Source organism: Chelonia mydas, chromosome 1, assembly GCF_015237465.2.
Source record: "Chelonia mydas isolate rCheMyd1 chromosome 1, rCheMyd1.pri.v2, whole genome shotgun sequence".
NCBI classification, from domain to species: Eukaryota; Metazoa; Chordata; order Testudines; family Cheloniidae; genus Chelonia; species Chelonia mydas.
In genome coordinates this window covers 112,689,544-112,710,040 of record NC_057849.1, presented here as the reverse complement: position 1 = coordinate 112,710,040, position 20,497 = coordinate 112,689,544, and the positions used below count along the sequence as shown (strand labels likewise).

Here is a 20,497-nt window from a genome sequence, read left to right as displayed (position 1 = left end):
TAGAGGGAGACCCAGTAACCCCACTCCTTTGAATTTTCCTGTAATTAAAGCCTCTCTCTGCGGCTAAAGGATTCCCTTTGTGTATTGCAGTGTCACACACAGGGGCCTGCCCTGAATCCTGACCTCAAACTTTGGGGGAGTTCATGATTCAGCGAGCATGGACCAAGCCCACCTCTCAGTTACCATCTCAGTGGGAAAGAATAATTGTGACAACTCTTGTTCCAGTTGCTCAGGGCCCACAGGGAAGCGAATGGTTTTATAGATGACGCACACTTTATAGACTCAGAGACTTTAAGACCAGAAGGGACCATCATAATCATCATGTCTGACCTCCTGCACATGGCAGGCCACAGAATCTCACCTACCCACTCCTGTAATAGACCGCTAACCACTGACTGAGTTACTGAAGTCCTCAAATCATGGTTTAAAGACTTCAAGTTACAGACAATCCACCATTTACACTAGTTTAAACCTCCAAGTGACCCGTGCCCCATGCTGCAGAGGAAGGCAAAAAAACCCCAGGGTCTCTGACAATCTGACCCAGGGGGAAATTCCTCTCATTTTGCAATATTCAGCATTAAAAAATGATGAAATCTAGAAGAGCTCTGCTGTAATTGAAACTAAAAGGAGAATTAAAAATGGGAGGGTATTTTTTTTCTCTTTCACTTTTCTAGTTCCACCCACACTTGTTCACTGGCATAACCATTTGCTCCAAGCCTTTCATTTTCTATAAAAAATTGTCCTTATGTTCAGTGAGATATGTTAGATGACAAGCACATTATTCATTTTAGCAAAATTGTACAGTAAAAGCTTTGTTATCTGGCATGTTGGGGGAATGGGGGGTGCCGGTTAGTCAAAAATTCCGATTAACTAAGAGTTATACTTACCAATGGAGGGAGGGAGTTTGGGTGTGGGAGGGGATGCAGGATACAGGCTCTGGGAGGGAGTTTGGGTGCAGGAGGGGGCTCGGAGCAGGGGGTTGGGGCATAGGAGGGCTTTTGGGGTGCTGGATCCGGGCGGCGCTCAACTTGGGTGACTCCTCACAAGCGGTGACATGTCCCTGCTGCTCCGAGGCGGAGGTGTGGCCAGGTGGTTATGCGTGTTGCCTCCACTCGCAGGCGCCACCCCCATAGCTCCCATTGGCCGTGGTTCCTGGCCAATGGGAGCTGCGGAGCCAGCGCTTGGGGCAGGGGCAGCGAACGGAGCCCCCATGGCCATTCCTCCACCTAGAAGCAAGAGGGATATGTCACCGCTTCTCGGGAGCCACATGGAGCCAGATAGGGAGCCTGCCGGCTCATGCCAACTGGACTTTTAATTTGTACTGGGAGATATCAGAAAGGCCATTTTCTAGAGCTTTGGTAAAGTGCCGGATAACACAGCTTTTGCTGCGCTAAAGGAGTCTAAAGGTCCAAGGATCAAGACTGGGTCTGTTTGTAGATTTTTTTCCTATCATCTTATTTAAAATTAACAAGTTTGGGAGCTGGGCATTCCAGTTATGCAAGCTGAGGATCGGATATGCTAAAGGAAACATGTAAAATTACTCAGACCCATAAGCTTGCTAAATGTTCTCTTTGTTCTGCCAAGCTAGTTAATAAAAAATGAACAGTGCAGCTGCTTGATGAGTTTTGCTGTGCTGAATTGCCACTGGATTATGGAGAGTTCAAAAGTCTTAGTTAAAATGTGGACAAAAATAGACTAGTCAATGGATTTTGTTGTCATATTTACATACTGCCTGCCAACTCTCCTAAATATAAGGGCCAATTCTGCAGCTTTTACCCAGCCTGTTGCAGTCAATGGGAACTCTGATTGAGCGGGGACTGCAGGATCAAGTCCGTAAGATATAATTAAAAAAAAATGCTTAGAAAAAATGACCCAATAAGTGCATGGACTAACATTTTCCAATATTACAACTGTATTTGCATAAAGTAAATACTGCAGCCTGTTTCATTTTTGCTTTTAAACAGAGAAGGTGTTTCCAGAACAATTACCCCATTATGGGCAGGCTTTAAAACAGTGGTGAATGCCACTGGGTATTAAAAGGCAGGATATTAAAATACGCTGGTGTGTAAATGTAAACACCTGATATTTTTGACTAAGTGGTTTACAATTCCTACAGAGAAATTGTTTTAGCGAGATTAAGTTCTGAAATGTTTAAAGACTTGCTGAGAGGAAAATTGTACCAAGTCTGCTTGCTAATATGCTTTTTATTCCGTGACAGAATTTCTCATGATTATGACAGCAACATGGACGTTACGGCCTGATTCTGAAACCAGGAAGAAGTCTTGATCTGCTAAAAAATAGAGCAGTTGCATGAGATAAGGCGATATCAGGTTTCAGTGTCAAGCATCCTTGTGAAAAGACGTTAGAATCATGAAGGCCTTCTCATAGCGTGTGTTCTACTTGAGTGTCAGTCCTGGAGTTGGGACAGATACTAATGGGGCCTTGCTTTGTTAGCACACTATCCAGGAGTTATGCCTTTCGTATTTTTTTTCAAGTTACTATTTTTTGTCCAAGGTGCATAGTTAAAGAGTGTACTTAATCTTTATTTTTATTCTTCTAGATGGTTCAAGAGGGAATAAACTTAAGCTGATGCTTCAAAAACGCGAAGGTAAAACCTCCTTAACAAACTGCAAAATTGTTATCTCAGCTTTTTAAGCAGGTTTAAATGCAGTTGCAACAGATGAAAATGCTAACGGATAAAAAATATTAGCTCACTCACCCATCTTTCCAATGAAAGCTAAGGCGCATGGGCAGAAACACCTGTCAGAGACACTGCTATGTACTAAAGTGCAACACATGTATTATTGATTTTAGGGTTGTTAGGTGTTGTTAGGAAAGCCCGGTCGAAAAGGAACCCTGGTGGCTCAGGTCAGCACCACTGATCGGGCCATTAAAAGTCTGGTCGGCAGCAAAACGGCGCAGGCAGGCAGGTTCCCTACCCAGGTCTGTGCATCTCCCGGAACCAGCGACATGTACCTCCTGCTGCTAGATGTAGGGGCGGGCAGGGAGGCTCCATGAGCGCCGGCTCTGCAGCTCCCATTGGCCAGGAACCCCAGCCGATGGGAGCAGCATGGGCAGCTCCGGGCGGGGGCAATACACAGAGCTGCCTGGCTGTGCCTCTGCCTAGGAGCCAGAGGACCATGTTGCCGCTTCCTGGGAGCCGCCTGAGGTAAGTGCCACCCGGAGCCTGTACCCCGCATACCTTCCCACACCCCAACCCCCTGCCCCAGCCCAGAGCCCCCTCCCACACCCAAACTCCTTCCTGGTGCTCACACCCCCTCCTCCACCCCAACCTCCTATCCCAACTCAGAGCCCCGTCCTGCATCCTCAGCCCCCACCTCAGAGCCCACTGTGATGGGTTCGGTCACAGAGTCCCCTCCTCCCCCTTGGCACTGCCAGCTGATGTGCTGAAACTACCTCTGAGCCTGTTTTCCCTGATGCCTTGGGACTCCAGAGCCCTGACTTGTTGAGCCAGACACTCCATTCTGCTGCAACACAGATCCAGTCTGAACCGTGCCCTCAAAGCTGCAGCCTTTAACTGAAAACCACTCAGCAGGTTACCTATCTCCGGCACCCAGACACCCAGCTCGCAGCGGGATCCAAACTCCAAATAAATTTGTTTTACTCTGTATAAAGTTTATACTGGGTAAACTCATGAATTGTCCAACCTCTATAACACTGATAGAGAGGTATGCACAGCTGTTTGCTCCCCCAGGTATTAATCACTTACTCTGGGTTTACTAATAAACAAAAGTGATTTTTTTAAGTATAAAATGTAGGATTTAAGTGGTTTCAAGTAATAACAGACAGAACAAAGTAAGTTACCCAGCAAAATAAAACAAAACACGCAAGTTGAAGCCTAATACATTAAGAAACTGAATACAGATAAATCTCACCCGCAGAGATGTTCCGATAAGCTTTTTTCACAGACTAGACTTCTTCCTAGTCTGGGCCCAATCCTTTTCCCTGGTGCAGTCCTTGTTAGCTCCAGCTCAGATCATAACTAGGGGATTTCTCATGACTGGCAGCCCCCCTTTTTCTGTTCCCCCCCCTTTTATAGCTTTGGCACAAGGCAGGAATCTTGTGTCTCTCTGGATCCACACCTCTCCTTCTAAATGGGAAAAGCACCAGATTTAAGATGGATTCCAGTTCAGGTGACATGATCACATGTCACTGTAAGACCTCCTTCTTCATTACCTAGGAGCTGGGCACCAACACAGGAAGACACCAACACAGGAAGGCTTGCAGGTAAACAAACCCATTCACAGGTCATTGATTCTGAAGCACCCTTAATGACTTCCATTTAATATGTTTACAGCAGTAATACAAATTTATATCTTATTCTCCTAACTCCAGACATAGAAATAATACATGAAAACAAATAGGATGAACACACTCAGTAGATCATAAGCTTTGTAATGATACCTTACAGGAGACCTTTTGCATGAAGCATATTTTAGTTACATCATATTCACACTTATAAACATATTTCCATAAAACATATGGAGTGCAACGTCATACCCGCACCGTCAGGTGGAGCCCTCACCCCCCTCCTGCACCCAACCCCCCTGCCCTGCCTGGAGCCCCCTCTCATGACCTGAACCCCTCATTTCTTGCCCCACTCCGGAGTCTGCACTCCCAGCCCAGAGCCTGTACACCCTCCCACCCCCAGAACCCTTTGGCCCCACCCCCAGCCCAGAGCCCCCTCCTGCACCCCAGAGACCATACCCCCAGCTGGAGCCTCACTCCCCTCCTGTACCCCAACCCACTCCCTCAGCCCAGAGCCCGCGTCCGCACCCTGTACCCCTCATTTCTGGTCCCACCCATGCCGGAGCCCCCACCCGCTCTTGCATGCCAACCCCCCCTGCCCAATCCCGGTGAAAATGAGTTAGTGAACAAGGGTGGGGGAGGATGAGCGGGGTGACATGAGTGTAGGGGCAGGGCCTCGTCAAAGCAGTGGGGCAGGGCCTCAGGGAGTAGGACAAGGATGTTCAGTTTTCTGCTATTAGAACATTGGCAACCCTAGTTGTGCCTACGCATGCCTGTCAGCTCTGAAACTGATATACATCTTGTTAATACAACATATGGATTACAGTCATCACACTGAAGCAAGAAGGGATCATCTCCATAACAGATAGATAGCAAACCAACAGAAAAAAAAAGATCTTGGGCCCAATGTACCTACATTCTGTTCTACACACCTGAATGTCAAAGTGCCATGCACCCAGGCGCCAAGAGATGCATCCATATCACAGAGCAGTCACAGGTTACATTAATTCCAGCCTGTAGGTACAGATGTAACCCACACACCTCCTGGGTGTGCTGTTCTGTCCCATCTAGTGGCATGGAGACCACTTAGAGAGAGAGAAATTAGTGAGTCTGCTCTACAGCCTTCGCTAACAGCTAGTTGGCTTTTAGCTCATGCAGTAGAGACTCGTGCATTTAGCTCCAGCGGTCCCAGGTTTGCTCCTGCCCGCCAATGACCAGGGTCTGTCAGTGTCACACTGAGATTCCCCAAGGAGCAGTGATTCAGCACCAATCTCTGCTGTGATGGCAAGTGCAGAGCAGAAAAGAAACAAGTTAAAGCTGCTTGGGACATTTTTTTCTCCTTTGTCTCCGCTCCTGGTAAAGGTGAACACACTGATTTGGCCCTGACTGTGCCTCCTTCCCGCCCCTGCCACGGCACATTTTTTAAAAAAGGGCCTAATGTGCAAATGACCTGAAGTGGGCCAACATTAGGAGCCAAGGTGATGGCTGGGGGAGCTGGAGTGGGGAGAAGCAGGGCTGTACCAGATGGAGAGGCCAGTTGAAACACATGCAAAGCTGCAGCCCCTGCCCCTTACCGGCTGCCAACCTGCTCTGTGATTGAACCATAGACCCCCCCGCACCTTCCCCCCACCCATTCAGATAGGACTCTGATGCCTGCTACTCCCAGATTCTGGGGAATCTTCCTATCTTCTTCTGGGTTTCTCAGTATCTTCATACACTACTCCTGCTAGCAGTGGTGATGCCTCCCCACCCCACTGCCCTGCACTAAGGTTCTGAGATCCTCTTTCCAGGGGCTCTCTAGCTCCGGTCTCAGCACTGGCTGCAAGCTAGAAGGACAGTGCAGAAGAGGCAGTTTCTAGCCTTCCTTGCCACAGCATCCCCTGTAGCAGACGAAGCAGTGCAGCAACAGCTGTGCTTGCTTGGCCTGCCAACGTGCAGCAGGAGGGATTTGGAGTGGCGTGGCTGTGGGAGGAGCTTTAGTAGCCAGCCCAGGGGAGTGGTGTGGAGAATGAGAAGGTGTTGCAGATACCATGAAGACATGTATGGCCAGTTATAGTTCTCACCAGCAAGGGGACCCCCACTGACTATGTCCCTGGTTCCGAAACATTTGAGTACTGCGGCCTCCCTACAGATATTTTAAAACATGGTAGGTCCCCACAGCCAAACACCATTTTCTGTTGTTTTTTTTTTTAACCAACTCAGGACACTAGAGTTTTGATGGTTTTGTGACTTTATTAAACTACATACGATTTAATTGTATAATCTGGTCTAATCCAGGATTTTAAAAATTGTAATTTGAAAATATGGATTTCTTGGCATGTTCGGACACAGCCTCAGATTTTAATGAGAAGAAGGGGCCTGTTTCAGATGCAGCATTTGGTTGTATCTCTGATAGCATCATACATAAATTGTTTTCCAAATGTAAACGATTTCTGTGTTTAGTTTACACAGAAATCACTGCTGAAAACACCGACTCATGGAGATAACTTGAAGTGAAGGGAAGTAGCCATTTCATAGCTTTATCCCTGAGTTCTCTGTACTCGCCTTTAAAAGAAATCCAGAGTTCCTGATTGGTTAGATTTGAAAACATGGCCCTCAGTATGTGATCACTTAATAATCTGAAGAAAGTTTGAGCCAAGCTACTTAAAATTGGAATGGAGTCAACTGTTACCAGGTTTCAAATCCAAGTGGTGTCTGGAGACTTATGGGGCTGAGGGAGAGAGATGGACAAAATCCAGAATGAAGTTAACTGACAATGTCTATTCTATTTGATTGATTGTGTGGGTTATTGTTACTACTCTGTTACTATTGCGTGCATAGTACAGCCAAGCATGAAGGGGGTGACTTATTGCTAAAGGCATTATTAGGCTAATGCATTTTGGGCTGATTAAAAAAATTACTGGCATGTCATTTGGGGACTTCATTTCAGCTCCTGCGCCTGCTAAAACAGAGGTGTTAGTGAAAGAAAACACGGCCAAGGAGTTCTTAGGCAGCCTGAAACGCCAGAAGCGCCAGCTGGGGGATAGGACTCAACCTGACGTACAGCAGTGGTATCAGCAATTCCTCTACCTGGGATTTGATGAAGCGGTGAGTACGAGTCTTGCTCGTAGCAATGGGGACTTTGTGTGTGTGCAAACATAGTGATACTAAGAATACATATCAATGAAAAAGTGGCTTATTTCTTTTTTTCACACATTTGACACTCTCGCACCTTTTGAAAATAGAGAATAATAAATTGTGACGTATAAATGCAAACCCAGTAGTTACTTTTGATAGCTTGATTTAAAACCCTGTTCATAAAAAATTATGAAGAAAACATGTTCCAAAATTTTGAATCTCGTTGGGCTTCAATTTAATGAAATTGTCATCTGGTTTATATGGAAGAATGTGTATGTGAAAGAGACATACACCAAACAAAGTTACAAGTGTTGAAATGAGCATTGTGGTCTCAGTATATTACTTTTGGGTGTTTGGACAAATCACACATCCACTCATAGTTTGGCATGATTGGCATTCTTCTGAGAAGAGGCAAGGAATTTGAATACCAGCTAGAGCATTGGCAGTTGTGGGTAGAGGCTTTTAAATCACGTAACTTTGATCAGTGCTGTAACTTTCTAAAGGTACTTAGGCACCTAACTTCTGAAGAACTCAATGGAAGTTAGACCGCTAAATAGCTACATTTTAAGTTAATTAGAAAGTTTAAAGTGTGTACTATTTGAAGGCATTTGACAAGCCTCCTTTCAAATGACAGTATCCAGAAAAATAGTTAATTTGTAGGAATGTTGGGGTGAAACAGAGTTCCAGTTCCTATGCATATTGCACAAAGCTGTAACTGAGAGATCACTGAAAGTGCAGAATAGACATATTTATAGCCAGACAGTCTCAGCTCTAATATAAAGAAGAGGTAAAAAATAAAAAGAAAAGGAGGACTTGTGGTACCTTAGAGACTAACCAATTTATTTGAGCATAAGCTTTCGTGAGCTACAGCTCACTTCATTGGATGCATACTGTGGAAAGTGTAGAAGATCTTTTTATACACACAAAGCATGAAAAAATACCTCCCTGCACTCCACTCTCCTGCTGGTAATAGCTTATCTAAAGTGATCACTCTCCTTACAATGTGTATGATAATCAAGTTGGGCCATTTCCAGCACAAATCCAGGTTTTCTCTCCCGCCCCACACACAAACCCACTTTCCTGTTGGTAACAGCTTATCTAAAGTGACCACTCTCCTTATAATGTGTATGATAATCAAGGTGGGCCATTTCCAGCACAAATCCAGGGTTTAACAAGAACGTCGGGGGGGGGGGGGGGGGGGGGTTTGGAAAAAACAAGGGGAAATAGGTTACCTTGCATAATGACTTAGCCACTCCCAGTCTCTATTCAAGCCTAAGTTAATTGTATCCAATTTGCAAACGAATTCCAATTCAGCAGTCTCTCGCTGGAGTCTGGATCCTGGATTTGTGCTGGAATCTGTTTACTGCAATCATTTTGGAAGGCCCAATGATTTTTTTTAAAAAACCTACCTTTTTTCAAAGCAGCAAAGGCTTAACATTCCTAAAACAAACCAGAAGAACCCATTACTTTATTTTCCCTTGTTTTTTACAAAAATGATTGTGGCTTTAGAATACAAATGCATTCTCTCTCACCTTTTGTCTGCAGAAATTTGAAGACGACATCTCCTACTGGACAAACTTGGGACGTGGTGGCAATGAATATTATGGTGGCTACTACCAGCACCATTACGATGAAGATGCACCTATTGGGCCCCGAAACCCACACACCTTTAGGCATGGAGCGAGTGTCAACTACGATGATTATTAACCTAATTTATTCTACTGTAACTAAGAATTGTAGGTCTGTATCGGATTGAGCGGAGCCCTAGCCTCACTCACTCGCATCCTCTCTCTCCCCCTTCCCCCTCTTTTTTTTTTTTTTAATAGTAGCTATTTCTTATAAACAAAGAGAAGAAGGGAACTGCCTAGCACAGAAGCCTCTTTGGAATGGGCTTCTATAATTACTTAACAGTACACTATGTAGAAGTGTTAGAATTGAAGTCTTTTGGTAAAATAAGCATTTTTCTGTTGCTTGGGTAGACAGAGTTTGCAATAGCTGAGTTCATTTCAAAGCACTGCATTATTAGAGATTACATTTTCAAGGGCTTTTTACTCATTCTTAAAAACTGATTGCCTGATTTCACCCAGTTTTGGTGGATTTTATAAGACAATGCGTTTCAATGTGCTCAGTTATTTTGGTCTGTCGTCAGTACAGTAAATAAATCCCACACTCTTAGAGGAAGATATGTTTCCTCAAATTTAAACATCTTCCAGGGTCCTTTCCCTACATTTCCATTTTCAGCACCCTCTAATGCATAATACATGTTAAATACTATAGCACTTTTATAGTTCATGTTGCGTCCTTTACAACTTGGCTGTAGAATTTAACCTGGGCTGAAACTTGGCATAAAATTATCAAAGGAGCTATTTTAAAGTTGTGAGTGTAAAAATAATAGATGTTTAAAGTGTCTCTCCATCGCTATATAATCAGGTATAAAAATATATTGTCCCATGAAATTAATAGTGATGAAATAGCACCAGACAGTGCCCTCTGCCGTGGTCATGGGAAGTACAGCTTGGATACGATCACATTATGCTCTTAAAAGGGAACAGAAAGCTATGATCAAAAAATTGTGTCTGAATGAAAATGGTAGCAAATTAATGAAGAAAAACATCCAGGATAGGAACTTATGGCACACTGGGGCTTGAAGTAAATAGGAATTTCCAACACCGTGCATAAGTATAATGTCTTTATGCCAGCCATCAAGTCGCCTAAGCCTTACCCATTACTGAACTTCTGTCTACAGCCCACCTCAGCAGATGTAGTGTGATGGAGAACCACCCAGCAGCCCAAGCAGTACAGTAGTGCAGGGATGCGCTCCAGAGGCAGATGCTTGGAGATGAAAACAGATTTTAAAAAATGCTAGTTAGTTTTCCTTTGCACCTAGCCCCACCTATCAAGTGCTTTTATGCAGATGAAAACTGGCTAAATTTATACACAGAAAATGTTTTCTTTTATGTTTTTGGATCATTTGCACATAGGCTCCCAGTCAGTTAAACTAAATTTAGTTAAATTGGTGTAACTTTCTCATGTAGACAAGGCCTCAGCTACCTTTTTACAGTGCATTAAGTAAGCTTCTCTTGACACCATGTCTTACATGAGTGAAAAAACGCTAGTTTTGGAAGCTTTTCTCACCCTTCTGTGTCCCTGCTAAAAATCAGCAGGGCTTTAGAACACTCAACTGAAGTTGGTGATTCCCCCCGCAAAATTTCAGACCTCAACATCCAGTGAAAGGAAACATCATGAACAATTACAAGAATATTACATGGTCTTTCTGAACCTCCTTTGGCACAAATTTAAACCAAAAAGGAACTATACTGCCCCACTTTTGGTCCTGAGATAAAAGCTTTGGTTTTTAGAATGGATTTTAAACTACATATAGTATTCAAATAAGTTATTATACAAGTCTATGGAAATCCTCAACATTACATATTTAAACTTCTCCAGAATGGTTCTGGCCAGAAAAAACAGCTAACGAGAGGCCACGTTTTCCTCTCCTCATATGCAGACAATATAGATAGCCCATTGGTGAATCATAGAAATGTAGGCCTGAAAGTGACCGTGATAGGTCACTGAGCTGCCTGCACTGAGGCGGGACTAAGTGTGATGGGTTTGTTCACAGAGACCCCCTTGGGACTGTCACTTGGTGTGCTGGAATTACCTTCGAGCCCGTTTTCCGCTGCCAGCCTGGGACTCCAGAACCCTGCCTTGTTGAGCCAGACACGCTAGCCTCTGCAACACAGACCCAGGTCTGGCCCATGCCCCCAAAGCTGCAGACTTTAACCAAAAACTGCTCAGCAAGTCACCTATCTCCAGCACCCAGACACCCAGTTCCCAATGGGATCCAAACCCCAAATAAATCCATTTTACTTTGTATAAAGTTTATACAGGGTAAACTCATGAATTGTCCACTCTCTATAACACTAATAGAGAGATATGCACAGCTGTTTGCTCCCCCAGGTATTAATCACTTACTCTGGGTTTACTAATAAACAAAAGTGATTTTTTTAAGTATAAAATGTAGGATTTAAGTGGTTTCAAGTAATAACAGACAGAACAAAGTAAGTTACCCAGCAAAATAAAACAAAACACGCAAGTTGAAGCCTAATACATTAAGAAACTGAATACAGATAAATCTCACCCGCAGAGATGTTCCGATAAGCTTTTTTCACAGACTAGACTTCTTCCTAGTCTGGGCCCAATCCTTTTCCCTGGTGCAGTCCTTGTTAGCTCCAGCTCAGGTCATAACTAGGGGATTTCTCATGACTGGCAGCCCCCTTTGTTCTGTTCCCCCCCCCTTTTATAGCTTTGGCACAAGGCAGGAATCTTGTGTCTCTCTAGATCCACACCTCTCCTTCTAAATGGGAAAAGCACCAGATTTAAGACGGATTCCAGGTCAGGTGACATGATCACATGTCACTGTAAGACCTCCTTCTTCATTACCTAGGAGCTGGAAGACACCAACACAGGAAGGTTTGCAGGTAAACAAACCCATTCACAGGTCATTGATTCTGAAGCATCCTTAATGGCTTCCATTTAACATGGTTACAGCAGTAATACAAATTTTATATCTTATTCTCCTAACTCCAGACATAGAAATAATACATGAAAACAAATAGGATGATGAACACACTCAGTAGATCATAAGCTTTGTAATGATACCTTACAGGAGACCTTTTGCATGAAGCATATTTTAGTTACATCATATTCACACTTATAAACATATTTCCATAAAACATATGGAGTGCAACGTCACACTAAGTACCTAGCTCAGCCTTGACAGGTGTTTGGCTAACCTGTTCTTAAAAACCTCTAGTGATGGTGCTTCCACAACCTCCCTAGGTAATTTGTTCCAGTGCTTAGCTAACTTAATAGTTAGGAAGTTTTTCATAATGTCTCACCTAAATCTCCCTTGCTGCAATTTAAGCCCATTACTTCTTGTGCTGTCCTCAGCAGTTAAGGAGAAAACTTTATCAATCACCCTACATAAGAAAATAAAACAGCCATATTGGTCCAGACCAATGGCCCATCTAGCCGCGTATCCTGTCTTTCAACAGTGGCCAATGCCAGGTGCTTCAGAGGTAATGAACAGAACACGCAATCATCGAGTGATCCTGTTGTCCACTCAAGCTTCTGACAACAGAGGCTAGCGATACTCAGAGCAAGGTGTTCCATCTCTGACCATTTGGCTAGTATCCATTGATGGACCTATCCTCCATGATCTTTTCTAGTTCTTTTTTGAATCCTGTTACAGGTTTGGCCTTCACAACATCCCAGCAACAAGTTCCACAGGTTGACTGGGCATTGTGTGAAGAAGTACTTCCTTTTGTTTTAAACCTGCTTCCTATTAATTTCATTGGGTGACTCCTGGTTCTTGTATTATGCGAAGGAGTAAATAACGTTTCCTTATTCACTTTCTCCACGCCATCATGATTTTTATAGATCTCTATCATATCCCCCCTTAGCTGTCTCTTTTCCAAGCTGAAATGTCCCAGTCTTTTTAATCTCTCCTCCTATGGAAGCTGTTCTATACCCCAATCCTTTTTGTTGCCCTTCTCTGTAATCCTGTCCTCCAAAGCGCTTGCAACTCCTCCCATCTTGGTATAACGTGCAAACTTTGTGTATGTATTCGCTGTGCTATTATCTAAATCATTTATGAAGATATTGATTAGAACTAGACCCAGGATAAATTCCTGCCAGAGAATAATTCATATACCTTTCCAGCTTGATTGTGAACCATTGATGATTACTCTCAGTGTATGCTTTTCTAACCAGTTGTGCACCCATTTCCTAGTAGGTTCATCTAGGCTTTATTTCACTAGTTTCCTTATCAGAAGGTCAAGTGAGGCAGTATCAACTGCCTTACTAAGATATATCACATCATTTGCTTCCCCACAATGCTTGTTACCCTGTCAAAGGATATTAGATTGATTTGACATAATTTGTTCTTGACAAATCCATGTTGACTGCTCTTTATCGCCTTCTTTTCTTCGAGTTGCTTTGCTCCATTATCCTTCTAACTAGCAGAGTTAAGCTGACTGGTCTATAATTCTCTGAGTTGTACTTGTTCCCCTTTTGACAGAGAGGTACTATGTTTTCTCTTTGCCAGTCTTCTGGGATCGCTCCCATCCTCCATGAGGTCACAAAGATAATTGCTAAAGGCTCAGAGATCTCTTCAGGCAGTTCCTTAAGTGTTCTAGAAAATAACATGCCTGGTCATCATGGTTGTTGAAATCACGTAGCTATCCTTATAAAATGGAAAAGCGGGCAGTGTTCAGTGAGAGCTCCTAAAGAATATGAACAGTTTGGCTCTGAGCCAGCTTTTAATGTTTCAGGACCTGACAAGGTCACATTCCTCCTGCATGCTGAATCAGTAATTCAGACCAAGCAGTGGTCCTACCAATTTTCTGAGAAAGTGTACAAAATGCCTGCGGGATATCACTTCTTTTTCAAAGATCACCGCTAATAATGGACATGCCTACAGTGACTGTTAAATATATCCCCTGCCCCATGTACAGAGAAATATTTTCAACAACTGTCTGTCCACTTCTCCCTCACACAAGAGGCAGGCTCCCAGCTACAGCTGGGCAACATTGTTTAAAAAAAAACAAAATGCAATTTTGGGTCAACTGAAACTGTTTGCAAATTCAGGATAAGACATTTCGGCCAAAAGTAAAAAAGGGTGAGGGTAGAGGAGAATGAAAACAAAACAAAACAGAATGAAACACTGACATTTTTGTTTTGAATTTAGCTAGAATTAGCTTTAAAAAAAATTTTTTTTTAAACCCAACTCAACTAAAGCCATTTTTTGTTGTTTTGGCAAGAACCGACACCAAATTGTCATTTCAGGGTGACCCAGCTCAAAATGTGTTTCAGATGTTTCTGTTTTGCCACTGAACTGAAGAGGGGGAAAAAAAAACAAAACAGTTATTCCCCTAGCTCTACTCCTAACCTCCTCTTCACACACACCTGGGTCGGCTCATGCCGCTCAGCTTCCTTTCCTCTCTGTGGCTCTCTGGGCCTCCCAGGTGCAGAAAGATGTTACAGAGAGCTCCCCCTGCACCCACAGATCCCAGTGGCCAAGGGGACTCCTGAGCAGTAGCAACTGCCAGCAGATCAAACCATTCCACCTGGGCTCATGCTCCTCTCTTCCAGGCTAAGTGCCCTTCTCAGACCCAATAAACCTTCCCCTTTTCCCCAGGAAAGTCCCAGTTTCAGGCACTTTCTCATGGGCTCCTGAGCAGCAACGTGAATTTCCAGGGAAAGAGAGAGACCCCAGCAAATGGGAGGTTAGACACTCAACAGTCCTAGCCTCTATGGTGTTGCTGAAGTTGCAAAATGTGTGGTCCTGCACGAACTCATTTATACCTTTGCGATCTTCCCACGTAGGTGCAGTGGTGCCAGAACACTTTTTAGGGGGGGGGTGCTGCGCCCCCTCCATCCCTGTCCACGCCCTGCAGTGCTGGGGCCAGGAGCAGGGAGGTGGCTCCAGGAGGGCAGGGGATGCAGACAGGGCTAAGGGGGCTGAGGCTGGGACTGGAGCCTGCAGCATAACCCGGGACCCCCCATAAAACCATGATTTTAATCCCATCACATTTATTACCTTTCTTCTATCTGTTCACCTTTGGGAGGAATTGTTCCCCTCCCAATTTGTGTGCAATCATTTTGGATTCAAAATTCAGCTGTAAAATTAGGCTTTAAAAAAAAACAAAAAAACATGTTAATGAAATGCTCATGCAGCCTTCCTGAATGGATTCCTGTTTATCTACAGCACGCATAGTAGGCGGTAAGACTCCCCCCACCCCGACCAGCCAGCATTTCTGAGCCCTGAGAAGAAGGGAGGGAGAAGAGACCCCACACACTTTCTGTAGGGATAAGAGAGGTAGTTTAGTATCTGGGGCTAATGCCAGTTTTGGTCTCCTTGCGGAGTCTGCCAATTAGAGCAAAGTGTGGTGGTGTTTTTAAGATGTGCAAACCGAAATGGAGACATGAAGTCCCCTAGTAATTGCTCATATTTACACCTTCACGAGTGAAGTTTTCTGTGAAGATGGGTTTATTTAATAAAGTTCCAACCTTTTTGGAACTCATTGTGGCACAACCTTCCACTCTGCACACACAAGTATCCTCTCTTCCACCCTACTTAGTCATGTTCAAACAAACCTCATCCTAAATGCTGCATCCTATTCGTAAAGGGACAGTTCCCACTAACCAAAATGCAACAAATATTAATACATTGTACAAATATAGTTCACATTAAAGTATATTTAAATTATCCCAGGTTCCTCACACTAATCCCTCCCCGCCCATGGGTCATGCATGAATAATGTTTGATCTACAACATTGAGACGCAGCACAGAGCTCTTCCTGTTTTGCTATAGTAGTAGCTGGTGAAGAAACATGTTATCCTCCCTGAGGAAAGGTGGGTCCATAGATGTAAAGTATTAACAGGGAATGTACTCAGATCTCTGGCTCTAAAAGCATGAACCTCTCCTATGTGAGCTAGGTGGTGCAGAAAGTAGACTCAAGTCTCTATGTGATCTAGCCACTACAGAGTTCTACTTCTGACTGTGCCCGCAGTGACCATATCCAGCCTCTCTGTTATCTTAGCTGTACATCATTACACCTTCCCTCGGGTAGGGTACATGGAAGCTTTGGGTAAGAATAGTTGTGAAGCACACAAATAGTCATAGCAGTCATTGGAAGAGCTGGGTTTAGAACTCATGGGCTGATGGCTTATATCTCAGTGCACCTTCCCCTAGATTGCAGGGTGTATTTTGTGCAGCAGTCTCTTTCTGAAAATGCATGATATTTTACCAGGTATATGGGAATGACACTTGACAGGTCTGAATTTATTGTCCTGTTTCCGAACATCCATCCTTTTCTGCTGCCCCTTCCCAAATTCATGCCCTGCATCATCACATTCCTCTATACCCAGCCAGGTTCTCATGTGATGACTATAGGACCATCATTTTTACTGAGAGCAGCCTGTCTTCAGCCCCATTGCAAATAGTGTGAGAAAATAGCCATCTTTGCTGGGGGCAGCCCCATTTTCACTAGCAAAGCCTGTCAGGAAATGGCTGCCATCTTGTTGAAGGTAGCCTGTGACTTAGTCCCATTAACAGTGTTGGGAGATGGTGGCCATTTTAGAAAAGGGCAAAATGCTTCAAGACTGAAGGCAGAAATCAGAAAGCTGTGAGAACCCTTAAAAAGCCCAAATATGACATTCACACTAAAAATCATGAGTTCTCAATAACCCCGTTGGTGAGTGCTGGGACAGAGTGGCTCACACTCAGTGTGTGCTGCGGGGGAGTTTCAAAATGGGAGCCACAGCTGTGAGGAAAGGAGGAGCAGAGTAGACAGCAGTGGCAGAGCAAGGCCTCAGGACAGCCCCTCTGATCCTAGTTATTGGAGAGCCGAGCAGCTGGATCTGAAATAACCCTGCAAAGATTCTCTCCGGGAAGGAAGCAGGAGCAGCCGGGCTCCTTCTGCCTGGAGCCTGTTGGAAAAGCAACATGGAATTTTTCTTGGTTTGGCTGAGGGCATGCTCATTTCTCACCCTCACTGTGGTGTCTGGGCTCCTCACTCCCTTCCTTAGTGGCTATGGGAGTCTGACACCAGAAATCCCATCAGGCTGTCAGCGAATGATACTTGAAAATAACCCACCATTTTATTTCAGTTTGGAGGTTTCAGTTTCACTTAGGACTTAAAGGCACCTCAAGCCTGGCAACATGGACCTTTATGGCATGCCTCTGCTTGGTGCACCTGACACTGCAGTGAGAGCTGGGAGTAGGAGTAGAAAACAAAGAACTTCAGCAAATAACACAACATGAGGTCATCCATATTGAGATATGCAAAGTAGGGCACGCCTTCATTTACCTATAATCTCCAGATTTCCCAACCTCCAATCTGATTAGGTCTGGCATCTTCCTTCCACTGGTGACGCTTTGGGGCAGCAGCAGCAGCTAACTCGCTCAGGCTTCTCTCTGACAGCTCCCCCCATTCCACCTACTGAGGATGTGTATAACGGTACATAAGTAATGGGGATCACATGCAGCCCCATGTCCTCTATCTCACAGGCGCCAGCTCTGTCAAGTCCTAAGTAGACAGCCTGAAGTTACACCTGAATATCAGTATTAACCATAAGGTATGTTGAACACTACAATGCTGATTTGAAACCACCATAAAACCACTAACTGTTTTCAAATCTATGCTACTGCTACAATCTCAGATTTTGTTTTCGAGCAAGTGTGAAGGATGTCATTTTGGCAGAGACAGGGGATTGAACCAGGGACCTCCAGAGCTAAAAGCAAGAGTTTACAGCTTGAGCTAGAGTTTGGCTCTGAAACTCAGAGCTGTAATACACTAATCTTCTCTGCACATCAAGCACTGAGGACAATACATAACACACACGAACCACTGCGTTACAAAAGCACAAGACAGACCTCCTCTAATTCTCATCCCCTTATGAAGACAGACCAGGTAGTGAGCAAACCTAAACAGCATCTTTAATAGCAAACCATTGAGACGTCCATTGGACTTTTATTTCTTCTTTTTTTCTAGACCATCAAGAAGCATGCGTGGTGGTTCACAGTACTGATAGAATGTTAGCTCTTGAGGGTCGGACCACAGCCCTGATTTTTAAAGGTTTTTGGGCATTCCCCTGCTCAGTGTTGCAAAGCCCACAGGATTTAGACGGCTAAATCCCATTTTCAAAATGGATTTAGGCACTTATGCACTTAAGTCCCACTGACTTTCAATGAGACTTAGGTTTTGCAACTCTGAGCAGAGGAATGCCTCAATATCTCTAAAAAAAATCTAGCCTTATGCTTCCCGGTACCAGACAGTTGCAGTAAGTGCAGATATCCAACAAGTGGGAGATGATGGGATTTAGGTTCCTGTGATGAGATCACAGTCAGTACAGCGGTGTGTATTTCCTGATAAAATCAATAGTAAGTTTTGTTTTTAAGTAAAATACATGATTTCTCTCATGCTGGGGATGCTAAAGTTCTATTTTGTGTTTTAAAGGCATCATATACTTTTGCACTGTGACAATCTAGGCCTAATGCAAACAATGACAAACTTTAATTATAACAACTTGAGGGTTGTTTTTTTTTTTGACATGAATATCTTTGAGCCCAAGAATCAGTTAAAGAAATATGATTTGAAAAGTGAAAAAATTATTATTGACCTGCAAACAGGATGATTTGTTTTTATAACAGATTATGGATTTTTTTAAAAAATTAACATTTGAGATATGTACAGATAAAACACAAACTATAGAACTATTTTAACTGAAAAACTGAAACCCGTAAGGAGAACTTTCCATATTTTATTAAAATAGCATATTCAACCACTGGTAACCAATAATACATTAACTTTTTTTCCCAGAGTACACACAACACAGTAGTGATTTAAAATATTCTTATCCATGATATTCAATGAAAACAGTCCAAATTCAAGTGTGCAACTAAAACTAAACCTCTGAAAAAACTCTGATTTAAAGAATACATAAAGCTCTCATACAGAATTCTTTTATACCCCTATATACTAAATGCCAGTGTTTCACTCACCTGACAATACTGCTAGCTTTTTCTCGTATGCATAGTATAACTTCTCATTTATAGTACCCATTTTATAAATAAATTGGTATATCCCCTCCCGTTTATATTCATCTTCAGCTTCACAAAGAAACCAGTAAATAAAACTGTCAAAGACAGTCACAACAAATGATCTCACAGCAAGATATAAAACTTGAAGATACTCAAAAGATTTTTCTACTCTATTTTACATAAAAAGATAGATTTAAAAAGTGCAAGGCAAGATTTGCAGTATTTTTAAATTTTTAGGCACATCCACTTCTTTAAAGCAAGCTTCCGAATGAAATTCCAGTTTGTTCTTCATGATACCTGTTAAGTCTTTCTTTTTAAAAAAAGAAAAAAAATTACATCCTGTCAAATGTAAAGCAGGGAATCTCCTGTCCAATGTAACAGTTTTCAATTATGTCTTGTTCTTCCTTTTTTTATCCTTGCAGGTTTTGGTTTGGGGATATATTGATTGTTTGCCTGATATTCGAGTTCTTTACGAAAGTAGTGAATTGCTTTATTTAAACCTTCTTCCAAGGGGACCTGTTTAAAGAAAGAAGAGATGGTCATATCAGCCTAAAATTCCGGCTACTCTCATAACAGTGTATTATTATGGCTATCTTCTAAGTTATGAAAACACTGCTCTGAAATTCTTTATCAATAAAAACACAGAGCACCACCCACTGGTTACAGTATGTCTATGCATTTCTAATGCACCCATCACTGTTATATCTAACGCACCCATCACTATTATATCTAACGATCATTTACTAAATTAGAAACAGTCAATTCAGTCGGTAAATACCACATTTAGTACCAGGCAGTAACACTTAACCCAGTTTATGCCCAAATACAAACTTGGAGAATCCCTTATATGCTTGTAAGAAACAAAAGAGGAAAAAATGTTTTTTGGCTTGTTTTGAATTATATTAAGAGAACATCCTCTAGATAAGCTGTGTAAATGGTGAGGCCTAACGAGGTTTAAATTAAAATACTTCTTTAAATTGGTCCACTAAGAAATAGCAATGGGGATATCAACCATGACGCAAAACTGACAGTTATAACAGTATCCCATTAGGAACTGATCATCTTGCTTTCTTTAAAAGAGTTAATTAGATTCTAAAAATTTTGTGCGTAGTTAAGAGGAAGAATATTTTCCTCTTCTGTTTCCAGTTTTAAACAGTGTATTTTATACTCATGGGCACACAAAACCAGAAATATTTAACTCCTTTTCCAAGTATTGTAATCTCTGTTCTTGCTTATGTCACCAGCATGAATTGATACAGTGATGGCACTTTAGAAATGCATACATTTGCACTTCTCCAATTCACTACCAATCCTCGTTCACCATTGGATAAGAGTACAAATTCTGGCATCCCATTAAAGTTGATAGAACATGATCTACTGCCACTGTGCCACTTTTTAAAAATAAATTAGGTTCTGAATGCACCAGGCACACAGGGGAAGAGGAATCTCATTACATCAACAGGTTTTTTTTGTTTGTTTTTTTTTTAAAGGACAGGCTTCCG

The 20,497-nt window shown here is 42.9% G+C and overlaps 2 protein-coding genes across 9 annotated transcripts in view; one reads left to right on the top strand and one right to left on the bottom strand.

Annotated features, from left to right (window-relative positions):
• Positions 1-19,620, top strand: part of ECRG4 (ECRG4 augurin precursor) — a 69,900-nt gene extending 50,280 nt beyond the window's left edge. For 4 of the 5 annotated variants that reach the window (XM_043536418.1, XM_037897720.2, XM_007072251.4 and 1 more), the window contains exons 3-5: positions 2,561-2,608; positions 7,199-7,356; positions 8,932-19,620. In XM_043536418.1, coding sequence (XP_043392353.1) covers positions 2,561-2,608; positions 7,199-7,356; positions 8,932-9,093 — 368 coding nt within the window. In that variant the 3' untranslated portion in view covers positions 9,094-19,620. Of the gene's footprint in view, positions 1-1,783; positions 1,834-2,560; positions 2,609-7,198; positions 7,357-8,931 lie in introns of those variants that run through there. The other variant, XM_043536420.1, reaches the window with a different exon arrangement.
• The window catches only part of UXS1 (UDP-glucuronate decarboxylase 1), a 95,349-nt gene continuing 93,547 nt past the window's right edge, over positions 18,696-20,497 (bottom strand). For all 4 annotated transcript variants that reach the window (XM_037897686.2, XM_037897682.2, XM_037897693.2 and 1 more), the window contains one exon: positions 18,696-19,511. In XM_037897686.2, coding sequence (XP_037753614.1) covers positions 19,380-19,511 — 132 coding nt within the window. In that variant the 3' untranslated portion in view covers positions 18,696-19,379. The remainder of the gene's footprint in view (positions 19,512-20,497) is intronic.